Source organism: Mytilus californianus, unplaced genomic scaffold, assembly GCF_021869535.1.
Source record: "Mytilus californianus isolate M0D057914Y unplaced genomic scaffold, xbMytCali1.0.p SCAF_9, whole genome shotgun sequence".
Classification (NCBI taxonomy): domain Eukaryota; kingdom Metazoa; phylum Mollusca; class Bivalvia; order Mytilida; family Mytilidae; genus Mytilus; species Mytilus californianus.
This window is the reverse complement of record NW_026262745.1, coordinates 51,334,335-51,354,934: the sequence shown is the minus strand read 5'-3', so window position 1 is coordinate 51,354,934 and position 20,600 is coordinate 51,334,335. Positions and strand designations below refer to the sequence as shown.

General features: G+C 31.2%; 1 protein-coding gene across 3 annotated transcripts in view; it reads left to right on the top strand.

The window, feature by feature from the left end:
- The window catches only part of LOC127716223 (SH3 domain-containing protein 19-like), a 49,861-nt gene extending 31,733 nt beyond the window's left edge, over positions 1-18,128 (top strand). For all 3 annotated transcript variants that reach the window (XM_052222337.1, XM_052222335.1, XM_052222336.1), the window contains 12 exons: positions 1,049-1,156; positions 1,714-1,806; positions 4,212-4,238; positions 4,641-4,763; positions 5,426-5,494; positions 6,262-6,449; positions 8,457-8,472; positions 13,878-14,065; positions 15,172-15,229; positions 15,764-15,942; positions 16,644-16,659; positions 17,105-18,128. In XM_052222337.1, the coding sequence (XP_052078297.1) occupies positions 1,049-1,156; positions 1,714-1,806; positions 4,212-4,238; positions 4,641-4,763; positions 5,426-5,494; positions 6,262-6,449; positions 8,457-8,472; positions 13,878-14,065; positions 15,172-15,229; positions 15,764-15,942; positions 16,644-16,659; positions 17,105-17,124 (1,085 nt within the window). In that variant the 3' untranslated portion in view covers positions 17,125-18,128. The remainder of the gene's footprint in view (positions 1-1,048; positions 1,157-1,713; positions 1,807-4,211; positions 4,239-4,640; positions 4,764-5,425; positions 5,495-6,261; positions 6,450-8,456; positions 8,473-13,877; positions 14,066-15,171; positions 15,230-15,763; positions 15,943-16,643; positions 16,660-17,104) is intronic.
- The last annotated feature ends 2,472 nt before the right edge of the window (positions 18,129-20,600 follow it).

Below are 20,600 nucleotides of genomic sequence, written 5' to 3'. Positions count from 1 at the left end.
GGGGCCAGCTGAAGGACGCCTCCGGGTGCGGGAATTTCTCGCTGCATTGAAGACCTGTTGGTGACCTTCTGCTGTTGTCTGTTCTGTGGTCGGGTTGTTGTCTCTTTGACACATTCCCCATTTCCATTCTCAATTTTATACTAGAATTGAAGGACCAGAAATAAATACATATTTAATTAAAAATAATTTCTCCATTTTTAAATTTTATGATTTATTTACATTGATTCAAACGTGCCTTAAAAAGTTATCATATTAATTATTTAATGTTTGTAATAAAGTTACATTAATATCATTTTCGTTGATTGCATCCAAAAAGAGAATGATTATGTAAAAAACTATTTACTGGTCAACACGGGTAGATTAAATGCGTTGAACCGTAACAGAACAAAAAACGCGCGCTGTCTTACATTGGAGATTAAGAATGAAAGGGTTTATGTACGGTGCTGTACTTGTCAATTATTTAATTTATGACTACATGACATATGTCTGAAATGAGATGACGGACAGGTTAGATGTACGACTATCGTCGTAGCAAGACTCAAAATGTACTGGAACAAGCGAGGTTACAACTCACAAGTTCATGTGGACAGGCTTTTGATCGAGCTCCGCTTTCAAATTGGATATGGAATTATTATTTAACAATGTTAATTACTACGTATGTCATTAAGAAGGTGTGTACACTTGTCGGCACAACAGATCTCCTTCATTGGCAATATCCAATGTGTTATATTTTTTCATGCTGATTTGAATTTTCCTTTGTATTGGCGAATAACAAATGTATTTTCATTGTTTAAAAAATAATCTCTTTTTATACAATCATTGTGTCATTCGACATGTTTTTGTTTGGTTTTGATGTTAAGATAAAAATTGATGAACGGTTAATGTAATAATAACACAATAATATTCGAAAGAGGCTTTCGGATTTTAGATGTGGGCTTTATTGTACAAAAACGGTTTATATTTGAGTGAGTATCATTTGTTTTTAAACTTCAAATATTTTTTAAACTTCTTGATATATTCAATAAAAAAAATCTAAATATCATTTTAGGTCGTTATATGTATGAAGGACTATCAGTACATAACGGGCAATCAATAACACCGTCTTATTCCCAGATGAACATTGATTCTAACAATGTGGGTTCAGATGTTTATGAAGGTGAGCTCAATAAATATAAATAAAATAGCATATTAGATAAACTCATCAAAGATACCTAAAATTTTGTACGCCAGACGCGCGTTTCGTCTACAAAAGACTAATCAGTGACGTTTGAATCAAAACAGTTCAAAAGATAAAATAAAATACGGAGCTGAGTTAAATAGCATTAAGGACTCAAAATTCAAAATGCTAAGGTAATATATTCCTTGGGTAGAAAATCCCGACTACAAATGTACTTCGAACAATTTTCAAATATTATGGCCTCAAACTTCACCAAATAGACATTTATTGTCGAAATGGGCATCTGGTGCAGAACAATGGGTACCATTTACGTAATGACCGGAGAGAGATATTATGTTAATGTATAAAACTTAAATAAAATCTTCCTGCAAATATGTTCATGCAAAATTCAGGAACAAAAATTACTATTGGTTATTGTGAAAAATTAGACTACTGGTATTCGAATTCATAAACAAAAAACAAATGTCCTTTATTATGAAAGCAAACTCTAAGAAAAACTATTAACTAGAAGTTAATTAAGTTTTACTTTATTATAGAAGTAAATAGGCAAAGTACTGCTCCTATTGAACGTCCACCTATGTTACCTCCGCGACCAAAGAAGGAAAACAGGACGCCGAATAATTACATAGGTAACTTAATATATTTATATGCTACAAATTTATCATACGGTGTACGAACACTTGTGTGGAAATGATTTTATGTCATATTTTTTTTTTATGTTCATGAATCCTTTAAGTAGAATGAGCTCTTCAATAATAGGGATATAAACTTTATAAATGTATCCTCTATAACTGATTAAACTTAACTACACGTCACCAATATGACACTAGAAGGTTTTATATAAACCTTTATACTGCACTCGTTCTATTTGAGCAGTCAAAATGCGTTGACTGTATATTTCTATGTCATATACGGTCACTGACCCGATATCACTTTTCCTCATGAATATCTAAATAGTAGAGCCGGAACTATTTTTTTATTGACCTTTTCAACCAGTCCTTGTTTCCAATGTATACAACGAAGCGTATAACGACTGAAATTTATTTCTTTTACAATTGTTGGAAAAACATATTTCGCTTGTTAATATCTTGTGTTTAAATCATTATGTTTTATGCTTATTGTTGATATTTTAGTCCATACTCAAACTAATTCGTTCACCATTGATTTGTTTTAACAGGTAATGTCCATTTCATTGTGTTGTATATTTCTCTGCCAGATATGAGGCATTTTTAAAGGGAGCTTTTTACAAATATTTACATCAAACAAATAACAATAACACAATAAACAACAATTAAAAATGATAGTTTTCTACATTGCGGTATAAAGACAATAATAGTGTATTGACTTGCCATACCAACGATATAAGGATTCGGCCCGAAACGGGGAAAAGGCTTGGCAGAGCCTCGCATTTCCCCGTTTCTGAGCCTCATCCTTATATCTTTGATTTGTCAAGTCAATACACTATTATTGTCTATGTAATAATATAATACAAACTCAAAGGAATCAAAAATCATTTGACTTTTCTTATTAGTATACTAGTTAGAAATACCTATTTATTTGTTGATATGGAATTGAATTTGGAAAAGAAATAAAATGGTAGTTTTAAAAATTCAAATCCTAAATAAATAAGGATTTACACATGAGTAAAACTTGTACTTAGACGCGCAGCAGAATGACATAATTTTATAATCCACATCAAGAACAATGCAAATTAAGAACCATTTGCATTTGCGATTCCCTAAGTTCAATGCAACAAAAAACGTATTTTGAAATCAATATGTAGAAAGTCCGATTCACTCTTCATGGATTATGGCAACATTATCTGAGAATAAAAATTCATTTGTCTGATAAAATATGCTTAAAAGTCTAATAGATATTTGTAAACAAAATGCTCAACCTCGCGCCTGTCTAAAGTCAGGAGCCTCTGGCCTTTGTTGGTCTTGTATTTTTCTTTTTTTTTAATTTTAGTTCATTTATATGTTTTTGAGTTTAGTGTGCCTCTATATTCACTGAACGTGTAAACATTTTTGTTAAGGGGCTAGCTGAAGCCTGCCTCCGGGTGCTAGATTTTCTCGCTGTGTTGAAGACCCATTGGTAGCGTTGGGCAGTTTTCTGCTCTTTGCTCGGGTTTTGTCTCTTTGACCAATTCCCCATATCCATTCTCAATTTTAGTTGTAATACATTAAAAGACAATAGTTAAAGAAAAAGAAATGACAAACACTGCATTGCATTTTAACCTAAATGGTTGTAAAACACCTGTTTTAGCATTGCTACTATATGAGAAGAATAAATAACAAAAGTTGAAAATAAAATTGTTTCAGTGTTTTAAATGAGGGCAAATCCAGAACAAAAACGCCTCCAACGAACAACTTTATAAGTGTTATCGTCATTTTCTAGCAATTGTTTGATACTGCTGTTAGCGAAATATTAGATCCTGGTGGTTTAATCAGCTAAGTAGTCAGAGCTTGGTCTGACATCATTTATAACACACTTTTCTTAAATCTTTGGTCTTTTTCCTGCTTTGATTTGAGCATTACTGAGTAGTCTTTTGTTAACGAAATATGCGTCTTGCGTACAAGATTTAAGTCTTGGTATCTATGATGAGTTTGTCCCACGTTGATAATATAAGAAATTATTTTGGAACTAAATTTCCAATTACCAATGAGGCAAAGTTAACTTTAAGTAAATTAAGCTTTTCATTCAAGTCCAGTTTGTTCATTTAGCTCCTAGTGTGTTTGCCTATTTGTTTTAGAATGTTAAGGTGTGAGCGCTGCTGAAGTCGGTATATCTAGGAAATAGCTAAGAACGCACTTCATTTATTTAGTGTTAATTTCATTTATTATATCATTTAGTAAATATACAAACTTACGGACTGAAAAACGCTGCCAAATATAGTTAACTCAGTTTATAAGCCTAATTAAAAGGACTGAGCTAACAATCTCAATAATCTCAATTCACTTAATCGTGATTTGACAATGTTTTATTTAAATATAAGGAAAATCTGCAAATTTTGCATTGTTTTTTTCATTTGTAGAGTTAGAAAATCAACCGATTGAATCTGGTAAGTTTATCAAGTGAACAGTGTTATAGGAAAACTAAATACGATGGATGTCATTAATTCCAACTAATAATTAATATAAATGTTTATAGACTTTCTTTAACTTCCCGAATGTTGGTGCTTCTTTTGCGACAAACCTATATATATTGAAGTTCAAACTTTTTTAAAAGCGAAAGCAAGACAGTTTACTGGTTTGGATTAAAATACTTTGACTGTATATTGTTTGTATTTCCAGTGCTTCAATAACACTTATCCACCTGATATGCTTCAATGCGTCTTACAACTCAGTTGTACTCACCTTGATAAGGAAGTTCAACAGGGTATAGGTACAGTTAACATTGGTAGAAACAGAACACAAATTTTCAAACGAAAATGGAACATTTAATTTTTGTTTTTTTCAAACAGAATCATGCAGTGATTTTGAAGATGATGACGATGATTCGTCTGAAGGATATTGTATCTATGAAAACACGAATGATGTACACTACTACAATGTGTCCGCTGACACAAGTGACGTCTGTAAAGGAGGTAATATGTATTCTAATTGGTCGAAAATTTACCAATGAGTGGGATGATGAAAGCCTTAATTTAGCCCGAAAATTTTGACTTTCAAATATTATGTATAAAAACCAATATCTACGATTTATCTATACACCTACCTACCTATCTATCTATCTATATATCCATTAAAATGTTGGTGGTTTGTATAATGATGTTATGCAACGTCTTTTGATAGTATGGTAGTGACCTTTTCTTAAAATGCCAGTTAGTGAGTCTGACGCTGTGAAGAAATGTTAAAGACAAGATGTTTTAAAACGGCAGGAGATATCGAAGGAACTATCAAAAGTCATAAGTAGGAGATTTCTGGCAAGGTCATAAATAAATACTAGAAACATCGAAAAGACAGTCTACTTAACTCTAGATATAACTATCAAGACGAAGTAACATGCACCCCATTATAAAACTTTATTAAATGTGTAACAAATTACACATTGCTTATGATACCCACGACCGTAAATTTTGTTATCGTTGTTACGAAATATCAGAAATTGAAAAGGTTTCCGTTTTGAATACTCAACTAAATTAAAAAAAATTCATGCACTTTACGCATAAAAAGACATAAGATACAACATATTAATTTAAATTTTAGAACAATGTGAACAAATTGAATTTGCTTCCTTCTATTTCAGGGAGCTCGGAAGATGAGGAACCGGTAACTAAAAGAAATGTGCGAAGGAAAACACAACGAAGGACCCTAGGTGTGTAAAGTAACGCCTCAAAGTCTAACAATACAAAGCGTTTCCTCACATCTTTTCAGTGGCGAGTGTATTTTGTGATAACATCCGAATACATTTTCTTCTCTTCTACAGATATTGTTCCCACTGCAATGAGACCTTTAAAGACAGATTCAGTCGTTTAAAAAGTATAACCCTCCAAACTGAAGAAACCAAAATCAAGAACATTAAAAACATTTTGATACATGCAAACGAGATTTTGTTTGAAACGTTCATTTTATCCTTAAAATAAGTGGTGAGCAGAAAAGTATTATGTTTTTGTTGTAGATTTACGCGATAAAACAACTTCCATGAAACATGTAAAATGTGTATAAGAATTACTAGTTATCGATAGGAATTTGAACATAATCAGTTATTGAATAATTACATCTGGATGTTTTCACCTTAAACACAAATGTGTTAATGTTATGTATTTGAGACGTAAATAGTTATCAAAGGTACCAGGATTATAATTTAATACGCCAGACGCGCGTTTCGTGTACATAAGACTCATCAGTTACACTGAGATCAAACAAATTATTAAGCCAAACAAGTACAAAGTTGAAGAGCATTGAGGACCCAAAATTTTAAAAAAGTTGTGCCAAATACGGATAGGTAATCTATGCCTAGAATAAGCAAATCCTTAGTTAACAGGTGCGAAATTCTTATAAAAACTTAATGTTTGGTATTCATTTTGCATGGATAATTATTTCGAGTAAACATTAAATTATATATTACTCTTTATTATATAGCAAAGATAGAGATGTCTGAAGAATCACGTTACAGTGTCATCTCCATTAAGTCGTACAAAGCCAAGACGAGCGACGAATTGGATTTCCCGAAAGAAGTAAAATTTGATGTTATTGGCCAAGAAACTAAGCGGTGGCTTATTGGGGAAATAGGTAGAAGGAAAGGATTTTTTCCTGCAGAGTATGTTAAGGTAATTGATAGACACGAAAAGGCATTATTAACGTCATTAAAAATCCTCAATCTAGAAAAGCGCTTCTATTAAAAAAGGAAACAATTGAATAGCAAATAAACAGTAAAGTCGAAAAAAGATTGAGAAATAAAGATGCAATTAAAACAGACAAATTTAAGTAGAGACGGCGTCAAAATCGAAATTTGATACTTGAAATTATATCTTTTTACAATAGATCTACACAACTCCATGTCTTTCTTCCAGCGTCTCTTTCAAAATTCATAATGATTGCTTTACTCAAAGCCTTCAAATATGTAATGCATTTCCATGGACCTGAGCCAATGTAAAAAAATGATATATAGAATTAAGGTAGGACGAGTTAAATGCAGAATACTATTATGTTTTTAAAGCAAACTGCTGTAAAAAAAAGATGATAAATTATGATTTTATCTGGAGGGGACACGTATTAATTACAGACATAACACTCCTATGGACATAATGATAACTATCTCTCATCGGTTATCTACTTTTGGGATCTTCTGAAGCTTCATATTTCCTGCAACACATAAGTATACAATAACTTTTTGATAATCTGGAAAGGTTAGTTTTTGACATAACTCTTTGTTAACACGAATGAGCGCGTAATTTGTCTGTGTTTACCCGTGCCTCAGTTGGATACAACAACTTAACATCCTCCCCCAATATATACATTCTACAATACATATATTACGTTTAAACAATAACAGTTGAATACGACTACACTTTAAATAATATACAGCAATATTCATCAATGAATCGTTTTGTATGATGTATATAACTATGTATATTTCTGAAAAGGATTGTGTTTATTTCAAAAATAATTTCGTCTGTTCCAAATAGAATATGATCTATGAAAATAGCACCTAAATGTTGGATATTTTCAAAGGCTGATTTCTAAGATATAAGTAGAGTTGGACATTCTAAGAACAAAATGAATCAAACCTTCCAATGAACATCCACAAGCACACATTTTTCCTATTTCCAATAAGATTATATTTAGGTACCAAAAGTCATTTCCCGGATTGTATTTGTGAAATTTCGTGATGATTGAATGGATCTAATATTTAACGGCTATAAATTCCATGCACGAATTGAGGACGGGAAAAAAATTAAGAATATATGTCCAATATCTTTATTGAGAACGGTTTCTAATATTATGATTGTTATCAATTATTATCTGCATAATCTGAGAAACAATCCATTAGATATTCTGAAACATTATTATTGTGTATTTTATGAAATAAACATAATTTACGTCTATTTGTTCAAGACCTCAAATTCTCCAATCCGGTTTCAAAAATTAGGGATTCTTTGCTTGCAAATTTTGGGAGTCCAGTAATATCGTCGTATCAAAAATGTGTTTCATCCATTCATTGAAATATCATGGGACATGCTCAAGCGTAATCAATTGATAAGGAAATAAACTAATTAATTCAAGGATATTAAACCAGCAGCAAAAACAAAATCAAAGTGGCAAAGAAAAATACTGCAATTGAAAGAAAGTTACTGGATTCGTGATATACCACACTAAGTCATTTCTTTTTCGTGTTTCCATTTCGCGTAACCAATGACGAACGTACTTTATTCCCAATTCCACTAGAGGCGTGCAATTACATCTAAACAGCGCCTGACTTCATCAATGGCTACAACTGATCCAAATTATAGTCATAGGATACATCTTAATGATGTAACGTAGAAATATTATGACAGTTTTAATGCAGACCTTTTAGCAATAATATATTCCATAACAGAGTTTCACTTTGCATCTTTTCCCCTAGAACATATCCTAATAATTTTATCCATGAATATTTTTACAGTAGATTTACTCTAGAACAGTGCAGAGCTCTTTTATAACAGATTATGTTAACCGTTTTGAAGATGTGTTTGAACTGACCCCAACAGTTTAATTTCAGCTAAGGAAAACATTGTCAATTATATGCACGTAATCCTTTTTATAAGTATTATTTAACAAGTTTCTTCTTTTTTCAGAGAATTCAGTTGCCTGGTAAGTTCCTTACTTAGTACACAATACGAAACATATACGTGGAATATGAAATCAGAAAAAAAATGTAGATTAGAAAACGCAAAAATATACACACAAGAAAAACTATCAATAATATCCGTAAAGGAATAAGAAAAAGACCTAAACGTTCGAACTTCAAGCATAACTGGAAAAGAGTGTCAGTGCTTGGCAAGTGCAATTTGTCAATTAGCAATATTCATTTCTAGGATGTTTGTATTAGAAATTACATGATATGAAAAGTAATGTTAAAGGTTGAAGTAGCGAAACACTTGTTGCTCTTTCAATTAAAGATATAATAAAACGTACGTACGTCGACAATTGAACATTTTAAAAGTATTTTAAAAAGCTAAATGTATTATTGAAAGATATGATTTTCTATCAATAAGTTATGTACTTTTGACTTACTTTCAATACATTTTGGATCTTTTTAAAGTTTCATCTTAAGAAGTCAACGGTCAACACTCTTTCACTCCTACCACTAATATTGTTTACTGGAATCTTTAATGAATATAATCACGCACGCTAACGTAGGCTTAAACATTAATTTAAGTCTAATTTAAATACCTTTATTATTCACTGAATCTTCTGTTTTTTGTCTAATTAAACATCTTTGGTGTAAGGGCTTGGTTAGCGTTTTATCATTATCAAATCACCAATCTTTATACAGTGGGAAAGCCAGTGACATTGAAGAGTTCCTTTTGTCAGTAACGCGGGAAAGGGGACATAATCGAAAAATTTCGTGGTGGCGCTGTAAACGGCGTGTAAACAAAATCGTAGCCTGTGTTTCAGACGATAAATTTATCAAAACGCTATATTATTCAACAGTTTTTGCGGTTTAATTTTCATCAGAATAGATTTTATAACCCGACTGCCAAAAATATATTAAAATAATTGCTTCGTTAATGAAATATGATAAATCAAAAGACGACCTCCGTTGAATACCGAAAAAATCACGGGTAATTCCCCGCGTCTGAAAATAACTGAAACAATTGCATCCTAAAGCTTTTTATTGGTTGAGATATAAATAAATGTGACCCGAATCATTTAGGCACATGACTATGTAAAGAATTTTTCGTCACTCCTTCTTGTTTACATAATAAATGCTTGAACCGGAGGTCAAAATTCAACATTTTTCTAACGTTTTTGGAGTTATTTCATTGCAAAATGGAGCATTAGATGTTATGGTGGCTGGAGCGTCTTAATTAAAACTGATAGATTTTTTTAATAATTTGTCATAATGAAGTTTTTATTATGCTTTTTTCAAATATATAATAAAAAGTAAGGGTCACCGGACTTTTTTTCACGCTATAGGTTGTGCAAAATTGTCAGATTTTGTATAGATTATGCATTGAAAATCAAATTGTGTGTGATAAAAAGAAACCTACATAATAGAATTTTAAGATAAAATGTGAGAAGATAGCTCTCATAACATGCTTTCAGATAAGAAAAGAAAAAATGGGGTCACCGAACTTGTTTTCTTGCTATACATTAAAATAGGTAAATTCACAACACTTTCTATTATAAAAATTACTTTATCTGAGTTATCTCCATTTATTTGGCAAAGTTGAAAAAAAATTAATTAAACACAAATAAGGTGTTTTTTTTTTTAAGAAATTACAGTCATAATTATTATAAAACCCACAATTTTTTTATACTAGTATATACATCAAAAGTCTTACACATAAATTACATACTACTCTCAAAATTTGCACATTTCATCAAAGATCTAGACTAACGTTATCTGCTATTTCAAAATCCAAAATGGAGGAAGACTCCCGAGCCATATTAAATTTACCAGATTTTAACCAGGGAATTCATTCAGAAATGAAGTGTATCCATGTTTTCTGGTTTTTAAATATATTTTTTATAAAAATGGTGACAGGTTGAAGGCTTTGCTCCGTCTTTGATCTTTTCCATGTTGCTCAGACTCCTCGTATCAGTAATTTTCTGCAGTTATTTAATTATACTGCAGTTAATAACAGATTTATGTAGTGCATTGAAACTGGTTTTGTCTATGAATGAATTTTCACATAAATGACTTCAGTTTTCTGGAAGCGTCCCCCACCCTTTTTCCAACTTTCAAGAAATATCAGTGGGGTAATACAAGATTTTTCTGTAATAGCAATACTCTTTCACACATTTTTTGTCCATTCTTCAAAAATTGATATAATAAAAGCACAAAATGATTTGCAAACTCATGTGATTACATATATGAAAAGACCACTTGAGCATCTCATTCTTAATACTACACATGGAACAGGATCTCCTTACTCTTTCAGAGCACTTGAGATCATCTGTATTTTTGTGGGATTCTAGCTGCTCAGTTTTCATTTTTCAATATAAACTTTTATTTCTTGTCCGTATTTTGTTCTTATAACGAGTTTCAGAGTCTCGATGTGTATAAGTTATATACATTTATAGGTTTGTCTCAAATTATAGGTTTATTATATTATTATTTTGTTGATGCACGATTTGGTGATCCATACATGTAAAATTGAGAATGGAAATAGGGAATGTGTGAAAGTGATAACAACCCGACCAAAGAGCAGAAAACAGCCGAAAGCCACCAATAGGTCTTCAACACAATGAGCATATCCCGCACCCTGAGGCGGGCTTCAAATGGCCCCTAAACAAAAATGTGTTCAGTGAAAAATGGACGTCATACTAAACTCCAAAACATATAAATGAACTAAAATTAGAAATCATACAAGACTAACAAAGGCCAGGGCCTCCTGACTTGGGACAGGCGCAAAAATGCGGCGGGGTTAAACATGTTCTGTGATACCTCAACCCTCTCCCTATACCTCTGGCCAATGTAGAAAAAAACCAAGCTTAGAGCAATACGCACAGTAAAACTCAGTTTAAAAGAAGTCCGAGTCCGATGTCAGAATAGGTAACAAAAGAAACTAAGCAAAATGACAATGATACATTAATTAACAAAGAACTACTAGCAGTTACTGACATGCCAGCTCCAGACCTCAATTAAACTGCTTGAAAGATTGTGTCTTCATCATATGAAAATCAAGCACTATCCCACTCGTTAGCTGTTTAGTATTATACCATCATAAAATATATGAGAAGAACATATTTCATGCCAACAACTGGTTTTAAAATAAATGTGTTTATTTCCGATGCAAAGACCCTATGCGTGAATCAATATTATTATCCAAATATGCCATCTTTAATGACCTGACAACAGTATTATCACTATATACCTTCTGAATAAGTCTGTTTTAAGGTTTGGTTAGCTTTTGAGGTGAATGACGACATTTGTGTACTTTGTTTAGAATATTACCTTTAAAGATTGGATGTGAAATATCTGAACGTATAAGATATCTTGCATGTTGATTTATATTTACTAATTATGTCCTTGAACCGATGGTAAAATTATTAAAATGTTTTGACTAGTTTGTGATATCAAAAACCCTGGTGTAATAATTTTTCAGTAATACAGAGATTTCTTTCGTTAAAATCAGATACGTTGTTACATACACGAGCGAATCGAACAAGTTGAGATATATAAACACCATAAGATGGTGACAAGCATGTTTCAAGTTGAATATATATAATATTCAATTGACTTTCTTAAACTTTTGAAACCTGATTGTCCTTTCTTTTTGGTAAATTGTTCTATAATAAATCATAGATGTTTTACACATCTATATATTTGAAAAGATTTTCCTAGAGTTATGATCTGTGGTAATAATAATCTACTACAAATGTCTATGATTTGACGATATTACATCTTGTGTTTCGCATATCATTTAGGTCATATTCGACCAAGGCCGTACATTCTCTTCAAGAACCCTAGCCTAATTTATTTTTATTTTACTATAATATTTGATTATAATTACTTTTTAGTTATGATCAATATATTTTTTATCGTTTAACGTATCAAATGCAGTTACATTTTCAGGGCACTTCACTGGGTGAATCTGCAATACTCTTAAAGTTTAATGTCAATTCCTTATCTAATTACTTTATTATTTTGCTTACATCAAATAATCCTTCGCATTCTTGTGTTTACGATAAGTATTATATGCAGTCTGGGAAGTAGATGTTAAGCGATTACGTCGTCTTCAATCAAATGGCAGTGTTTTCCTATTCGTCCTCCAAACTGCTTAAATACAGGATTAAATTTCGTTGCCAGGACTAGGGTGGACTTTTTTGTTTGTTTAGAGTTTTTTTATATCATTTTCCTTGAATCCTATACGTATAAGCTTGTGTATGAATAGTTTGATCTGTGTGTTGAGATCATTTTTGGTATTACACAACCGAATGAACCATGTTATTTGACAAATAATAAATCCCTTGAATACAGAGGCGGGATCGATGAGCCCATGAGTAATCAAAATAATAGTATTTATCCGTAGTTTTTCTATATAATTTGATAACTAATAATTGTTTAGTTTTAAATCTATCTCTTTTAAATATCGTTACGTCCAGAAATTGTATTTGATTATCTGAAATTTCAAATGTGAATTTTAACAATGGATGAATACTGTTTTCAAAGTGGTAAATTTTAATCAACTCTGATAGATTGCGTTGCTAAATAGTTATCAAAGGTACCAGACTTATAATTTGATACGCCAGACGTTCGTTTCGTCTACATAAGATTCATCAGTGACGCCCAGATCAAAATAGTTAGAAAGCCAAACAAGTACAAAGATGAAGAGCATTGAGGACCCACAATTCTAAAAAGTTGTGCCAAATACGGCCAAGGTAATCTATGCCTGAGATAAGAAAATCCTTAGTGTTTCGAATAATTCATACTTTTACAAACAGTAAATTTATGAAAATGACCATATAATTGATATTCATGTCAACACCGACGTATTATAATATGCGTAGTATTATATTTTACGATCAATTTTATATGTAGAATTTTCAAATTCTAAACCAGGAATTGCGCTTCTGGCATACCATTATCATAATTCATAATTCAGCAACTTGATGTTAAAAATGCAAGTATACCTGAATTCCTATCCAAAAGTGTATCAATCAAAAATCAAAAGTCGAAGGAATAACCGAATATACTATGGAAAAAACAATACATCCTGTACATAGATTATCAACTACTTTTGCAACACTACCCTGATCAATTGCATGCGATATGAGGTTATCCGACCAGGTGAGCTGACTAGATTCAACACGTAGCATCCTACTTGTTGTTTATGGTAAGTACAAATTTGGTGATAAGTCTCGGTGGTTGATCTCACAACCAAAGGAATGAGGACTAGATTGCGTCCAGTAAAAAATGCCACATAAATATCAACATTAACATAGACGCAATACTTCTAAAATACGCAGCTCTAAATTTGATCATTGATGAAGGTACTCTAACGGAGTGAAGTTATTTCCGCATATAATGAATATAATTATTTCAGATAATGAAACTGTTACACAGAATTTAACATTCAGTGTTATCGCTTTGCGATCATACAAAGGGCAATCGTACGACGAAATAAGTTTCCGGAAAGAAGATAAATTCAACGTCGTTGGTCAGGAATCTGAACGCTGGCTTGTTGGAGAAGTAAATGGCAATAAAGGACTTTTCCCAGCTGAATTTGTCAAGGTAAAACAAACTGATATATATATATATATATATATATATATATATATATATATATATATATTGTTTCAATAGGACTGCTGAATCAGCAAACACAAAACGGAAGAGGACGATGGTACATTTGAGAAAACTGTTCCGGAATCTAGAGATTTAAGATCGCGAAAACATGTGGTATGGGATCTTTCGTGTTTAAATCAAATAAATCCATTAATAAGATGAAAAAAATCAAGGTAAAAAAAAATGAGGGAATTGCACGAAGTTCTCATGGAGCAAGACTGGATGAGTCGATAGGTATGCATCTCATATAGTGCTTGCATCTGGGGCCTTTTAAATATAATTCTTGATTTATTTAAAGAGGATTGCCACCAACTAAAAGTTACGTGTGGTCTCCTCAACAAGAATATATACAGTTTCACAATTGAAAAATATTGTTACAAACATGTTTATTAGAAGACAAGACAATATCTACAGGACACGATATAAAGATGTAAACTTCATATTCATCATACCATTCACTCATTCTTACTCATTTTGCTCAGACGCACACGACTTACGACTATTTTGAACTCAGTTATATAAAGTAATGATAAAGATTATGAATAGAATCAGGTCAAATAAATAAAAAAATAGTTAATATATAAATGTATGTATGTGTTTCGTACATGATGTATTTTGGTACCAATAAAAAAGATAATACAAATAAGTTATTGATATATCTAGAAAAAACTGTTTAAAGATTTCATGTATAGAAATACAAATTAAAACAGCATCATCCGACAAATATTCTTGTATTAAAATTTTGCTCAGGTAGCTAGGGACATAGATCCCGCAACATTGCTATATTTAGTTCTGAACAAATCAGATTATTAATACCATAAGCAATATAAGTTCATATAAGTTTTTTTTTAATCAACAAACAGTCTAAAATTATGTCTTTGAAACACATTTTATTCTATTTCTTATTAATTATCATTTCTCTAATGTCATACAATTACTTTTGAGTGTCATCGTATATACTTTAACTTATGTCTATCGTGTAACGGATGAGCATACACAACATACAAATACAATCGAGTTTAATAATAATTTAGACTTGATAATCTTTGTAGAAATGCCAGATAGTTTCATCCAAAACATTAAGCAAGACCAAAAGACGGGAGAGCAAGGGTAAATATTTGTATGAATTAGTTAATAGGAAACCAAATGTAATTAGCCGATAGCAACGTAAATAATTTATTTTCTGTTGTAAATATTAGAAGAATTCATTACAGGTATTACATCATTATTCGCTAGGCAACAGAAAATGGTGATTATTGTTCATACAAAATAGTGCAGAGAGTATTTTAATTTATTGAAAAGCTATGGCGTGCTTGCGCATACCAACCTGTTTTATTTGTTATCACACTTTCTGGTTATCAGATATACAAATTTGTTAGAAATCAAATGCTTATTTATTATATTTTAAGAAAATTACAAAGACGGAACTAAACACTGGAAAAGGTTTGTCCAACCTCCATGTTGTTGAAGGTCTTTTGGTGCCTTCTTTATATGACTCATATCGACCCCATGACCATTTGTGTTATTTTATGTAAAATATTATATATTTTTTGCTTAAATGCATTACATGATATGTCAGATGTGGCTGCAAAGAGCTTATACAATGTATAATGGTGATAAACTATAATGTTGTTTTTTTAACAGACAGTACAAGGCAGTCAAAATATTGTGTCATAGCAACAAAATCATATAAAGCAAAAAACTTCTCACAGATAAGTTTCCAAAAGGAAGACAAGTTTATCGTGGTTGGAGAAAAGTCAAGTGGATGGCTCATTGGAGAGATAAATGGAGAGAAAGGATTATTCCCATCGGAATATGTCAAGGTAAAAATGATTTTGGACTTATATTTATCTGGTCATAAAGTGCATGTATTTAGATATAATCTTTAAACACACTCATTTCAAAACATTCCAGTAGTATTTCCTTGATGCATTTTACCGTAACGATTTTATTCTAAAACATGTTTAAATCTACGATAAAAAAATACTGTATCATGAAATAATGAATAGCTGTTTTAATGTATGCAAACCTATTTCTGTGCGCAACATGCTCGTTAGCAATTAGTCGGAAAACAAAGGTAATGGTGAATAAGTATGTTTTTTTTAACCTAAGAAAATGTTGAAAAAATTATAGGAAGGAATTGTATACTTATATGTATGTTATGGTTTGTATATAAATAAATACTTATTTTAACATGCAACATTCGTTTTACCGTTTGAAAAATCCCTTTGAGAAATAGTATTAGGGACGTTTTATTCAATTAAGTTTTAGAAACAAGGTTACACAATGACAATATATACCTAATGAATATTCATTGTCACTCGAAAACGAACTGACAGTAGTAAGGCAAAAATGACGATAAGATTAATAACAGTATACAAAACACAACACAGAAAACATAAAACTGAGCAACACGAACTCTACCAAAACCGGGTATGATGTCAAATGCATAATAATTTGTGGCAGCTGTTTTAAAACGAATACATTTCGTGAATGCTCTTAAAAATCCTTTCTTGTATTTCAGGCTGTAAAACATTTAGGTATGTATTGTTCTTATGTGGATATCTTACATTATATCTCGTTTGTATAAACAAGACTTTAAAATAAAAAGAGATATCGTTAACCCTTTTTCATTCTTCTTTTACGTGAGCCATTAGTGTTTTGTTACGCTGTCGCTCAAGTTAAATGTTAAACAATGTGTGATTATCAGAAACGATATTACTGCATCAATAAACAGACGATAATAGTCATATCATTTTCCATTACAGTAAAGAAATTATGTAGGAAACGTAAAAATACGACATTTTGAATGACTAGAATATTGGCTTTTTCATCCGTCTTTCTTTTATCGAAGGATATTCAAGCACAAAGAATAACTATTTCCTGTGCAAGGGCCTTCTTTTGGTACTTTATAACATTAAAAGATTATTCTGATAGTTCACTCTTTCAACCGCTTTGTACCACTTTGTTGTGTTTTTTTTTCAGGTGTGCACACCTCTGTCTAAACAAAAGCCTATGCGAAAAGTGGATGTTATCAGCATGATGGTACACAGAGAATGTTATATACTGTTATATATATATTTATATATGACATGTGCTCATGTGTTTTATTGTTATTGGACATGTGATACTGTATTCTGTTTATTTGATCTATGATCACGTATGCATGTTCAAAGATTATGTTACATGTTAACTTGTGTTTTAAGTTTATGTTAAACATAACCAATTGCTCTTTATGCATATGACATGTTGCCTTGTGTTTTAGGGTAATATCACATGCTACTCTGTGTTGTTGATTAATACTAGTTTGGAATAGACCCATCTGTATTTTGCCTTTTTAATTTACTGAGAAATGAAAAAAAGACGGAAACCAATGTTTTTTTTTAAACAAGGAATTTATGAAGATACTAGTAACAGATTAGCCTAGACGAAACAGTTAGACAGTGTCTCTATTAAACATGTTAAAGTGAAGTCACAATTAAGATCTTTCATATTTTCATCAAAAATAGGCTTTTGCATGGGTTAATTTGTTATTCACACTGCACACAGAGTTGACAAACAAGATGCTTTCCTCAGTGATCAGAAAACACAAACAACACAAAATACACTCACTGTGTTATTGTCTGAAAGGTAGTAATCAATATGCATAGTTTCTTTCTACATAACTCATTTAACTGTCACTTTATGGAACTAAAACTCTAGACAAATTATACATTTTACGTATAATTTGAATAAGCTTTTTTTAATTGAAGTATGTGTTATCGTTTTTAGGTCTCTTGTATTTATACTATCTTTTCTGAATCTTGTTTTTTACTCAGCCTGATATTTGTTGTAAAATAAAATAGGTTTACAATGTAGATTTCAGCCAGTTGCAATCTATTTAGTAACTTTAAAAACTCCTCGAACTTTTCTTCTTTTTTTTTCTTTTAATCGTTGAATGCATGCTATGATAATAACAAACACTCTTTATGTAGATGCTCATTCTGAAAATAAACTTAACGGATATTGATTTGCAACTAGAAATTGTTACACAAATTATGTTTTTGCTATGGAAACACTTGACCTGATTGCACGTTTATACAAGTCAATGACATTTTTTTAATTGAAAGTTGTAAGTTGACATAAAAAACATGAGTGAAAATGTCTAAAATTTGCGTTGTGAATACGATAGTTAAATGAATGTTTAATATTGATAAAAAACTTTCTCTTAAAATGCACTTACTTCATACTAAACAGTTAGTTTGGTACTGGTCTGTCCGCTACCTTTTCTTATCCATTCATTCCAAAACATAAAGGTTAGTCTCAGGACCATAGAAAATAGACCTTCTAACAGAGGTTACCTTTCAAATGCGAATAAAAATGAAAGGGTATAAAAAAGGCTAGATAATTCGACTGTTACCTGTAAAGACAGATTTATGTCTAATAATAAACTCATCAGAGATACCAGGATTAAAAGTTAAAACGCAAGACGAGCATGTTGTCTGCAAAAGACTCATCAGTGTCTCTCGAGACAAAGACGTGAAAAAGCAACATAAAGTAAAAATTAAAGTTTTCCTTTTTAGCAGTTTTGACTCTATATAATCCTGAATAATATTGATCAATCTTCCTCAATCTTCAATAATTAAATATATATTATGTTGTACCTGATGTAATCCGTTTGACGGATCACCTGACAATCAAAAGTAGATATCCGCAGCAAGTTAAAAACTGTACAAACAAAACATGAAACAAAACCGGCTTCAAATCAAGGTCAGCTATTTTAGCAGTTTTAAGCATATAGACGAAAGATTACTTGTAACTTCCGCATTTCTTTAAATTAAAAACTATTATCTTGATTAAGGATTTTGATGCGTGTTCACCGATTGAACGTTGTCGGAAAAAAACAACAATTTATCATTTCGTTATGTACATATGCATTTAAAAAATATATATTTTTTGATTTTAATTTACTGATAACAAAACTATTATCAATACCAATAAAACCAATATTCAAAGATCTATTTACAGTGTTGCATCTCTTCGTGTGGGAAAACGATAATAGGCCAAAACATAAAAGAAATATCATTGTAAATCTAAATTAAGAAATCTATACAATAATTAATATAACTCGGCAATAAGGGAAAATAAAAAAAGTATTATTATCAATCGAGAAAAGCGTTTAAAGAAAACAGAAACATAAAAAAAATCTGAAAAGCAAAGTAATGGACTGTGTTCCAGTATAAACAGAAATCAATTTAAATCCTTGTGGCTTGATATATCTTAAATTGAACACTGAAAAAAGCAAACATCCAAATTTTCTTCCAAATCAAACCTACCAAAGAACTCTACATTTATATGACAACAAATCATCAATATGCCAGGTTTATAATTTTGTACGACATACGCGCGTACGGTCTTCAAAAGACTCTCCATTGACACTCAAATCAGGCAAGTTAAGGGTTCAATCAAATACAAGAATTGAAAAACATTACGGACCATATATTTCCGAAAGGTTTTGGAATATAAAGCTATATTTACGGAAGTAGAAATACACAATGTTAAAGCAGTGAACTTTATATGACCATATTATAGTATAATACAAGGAAAATAAAAATAAAAGTAAAAGATTGCACATGACTGTTAACGTTTCAGAACGATATTTGATTATATCATTGTTTGCAAACCAATGTTAACATTAAATGAAGACATCGGATTTTTATGAAATGATCTCCAATAACAGATTTCAAGCTTTCATTTTTATTTTTAAATCTTAAAATGGTTAGTTTCTGAAACGTTGAAATGGGATTGTGTGTAATATGACTGATTGATAATAGTGTACGATGTAAATAATGTACTTAAAAACAACCAAATAGAGGTTTATACATCGTCTTATTGAAAATAACTCATATGTAAAGTTTTACAGATATTTCATGAAGATTGGGAAAATCATATGCCTTAACTATGATGACTCAGCATAAATTCACAGTTTATAATATGCATAGTTTACCTAAAGCCCTTTATGCAAAGTAAATTCTTAAATATTGCACATCTGTAATTTCAATCGTTAAGCAGTGCTTATACTTACTCTTCCGAGTGTTTGATATTCATAGATCAGTGATGAGTATTGTTGTTTGGTGTTTTTGTCCTGTCGAAAATCCAAAAGTAAGCGTAACACCTGATGGTGCTTTTTTGTGACCGCGGCATAAAAAATACTAGTATAAGATTCATAAATACCTCAATAATACTAACAATAGTGTGTTCTATCCTAAAGAATGTACTAAATAACAGCAGATTTTTTGTTTGCAAATTTGAGGCCCCAAGGGCAAAAAAACAGTGAAAAATACCTAGCCACTGGGTCATGAAACAGATAATTTAGCCTGTTAAGGCTATGACTGTATTATCAAAAAGGTCTTGTGTATAGAAAACAATACCTGTGCTTTGAATTTATGCTAAAAACAGATTCCATCACTCAGTTCTATAAAACGTTTAGTGAATTTATATA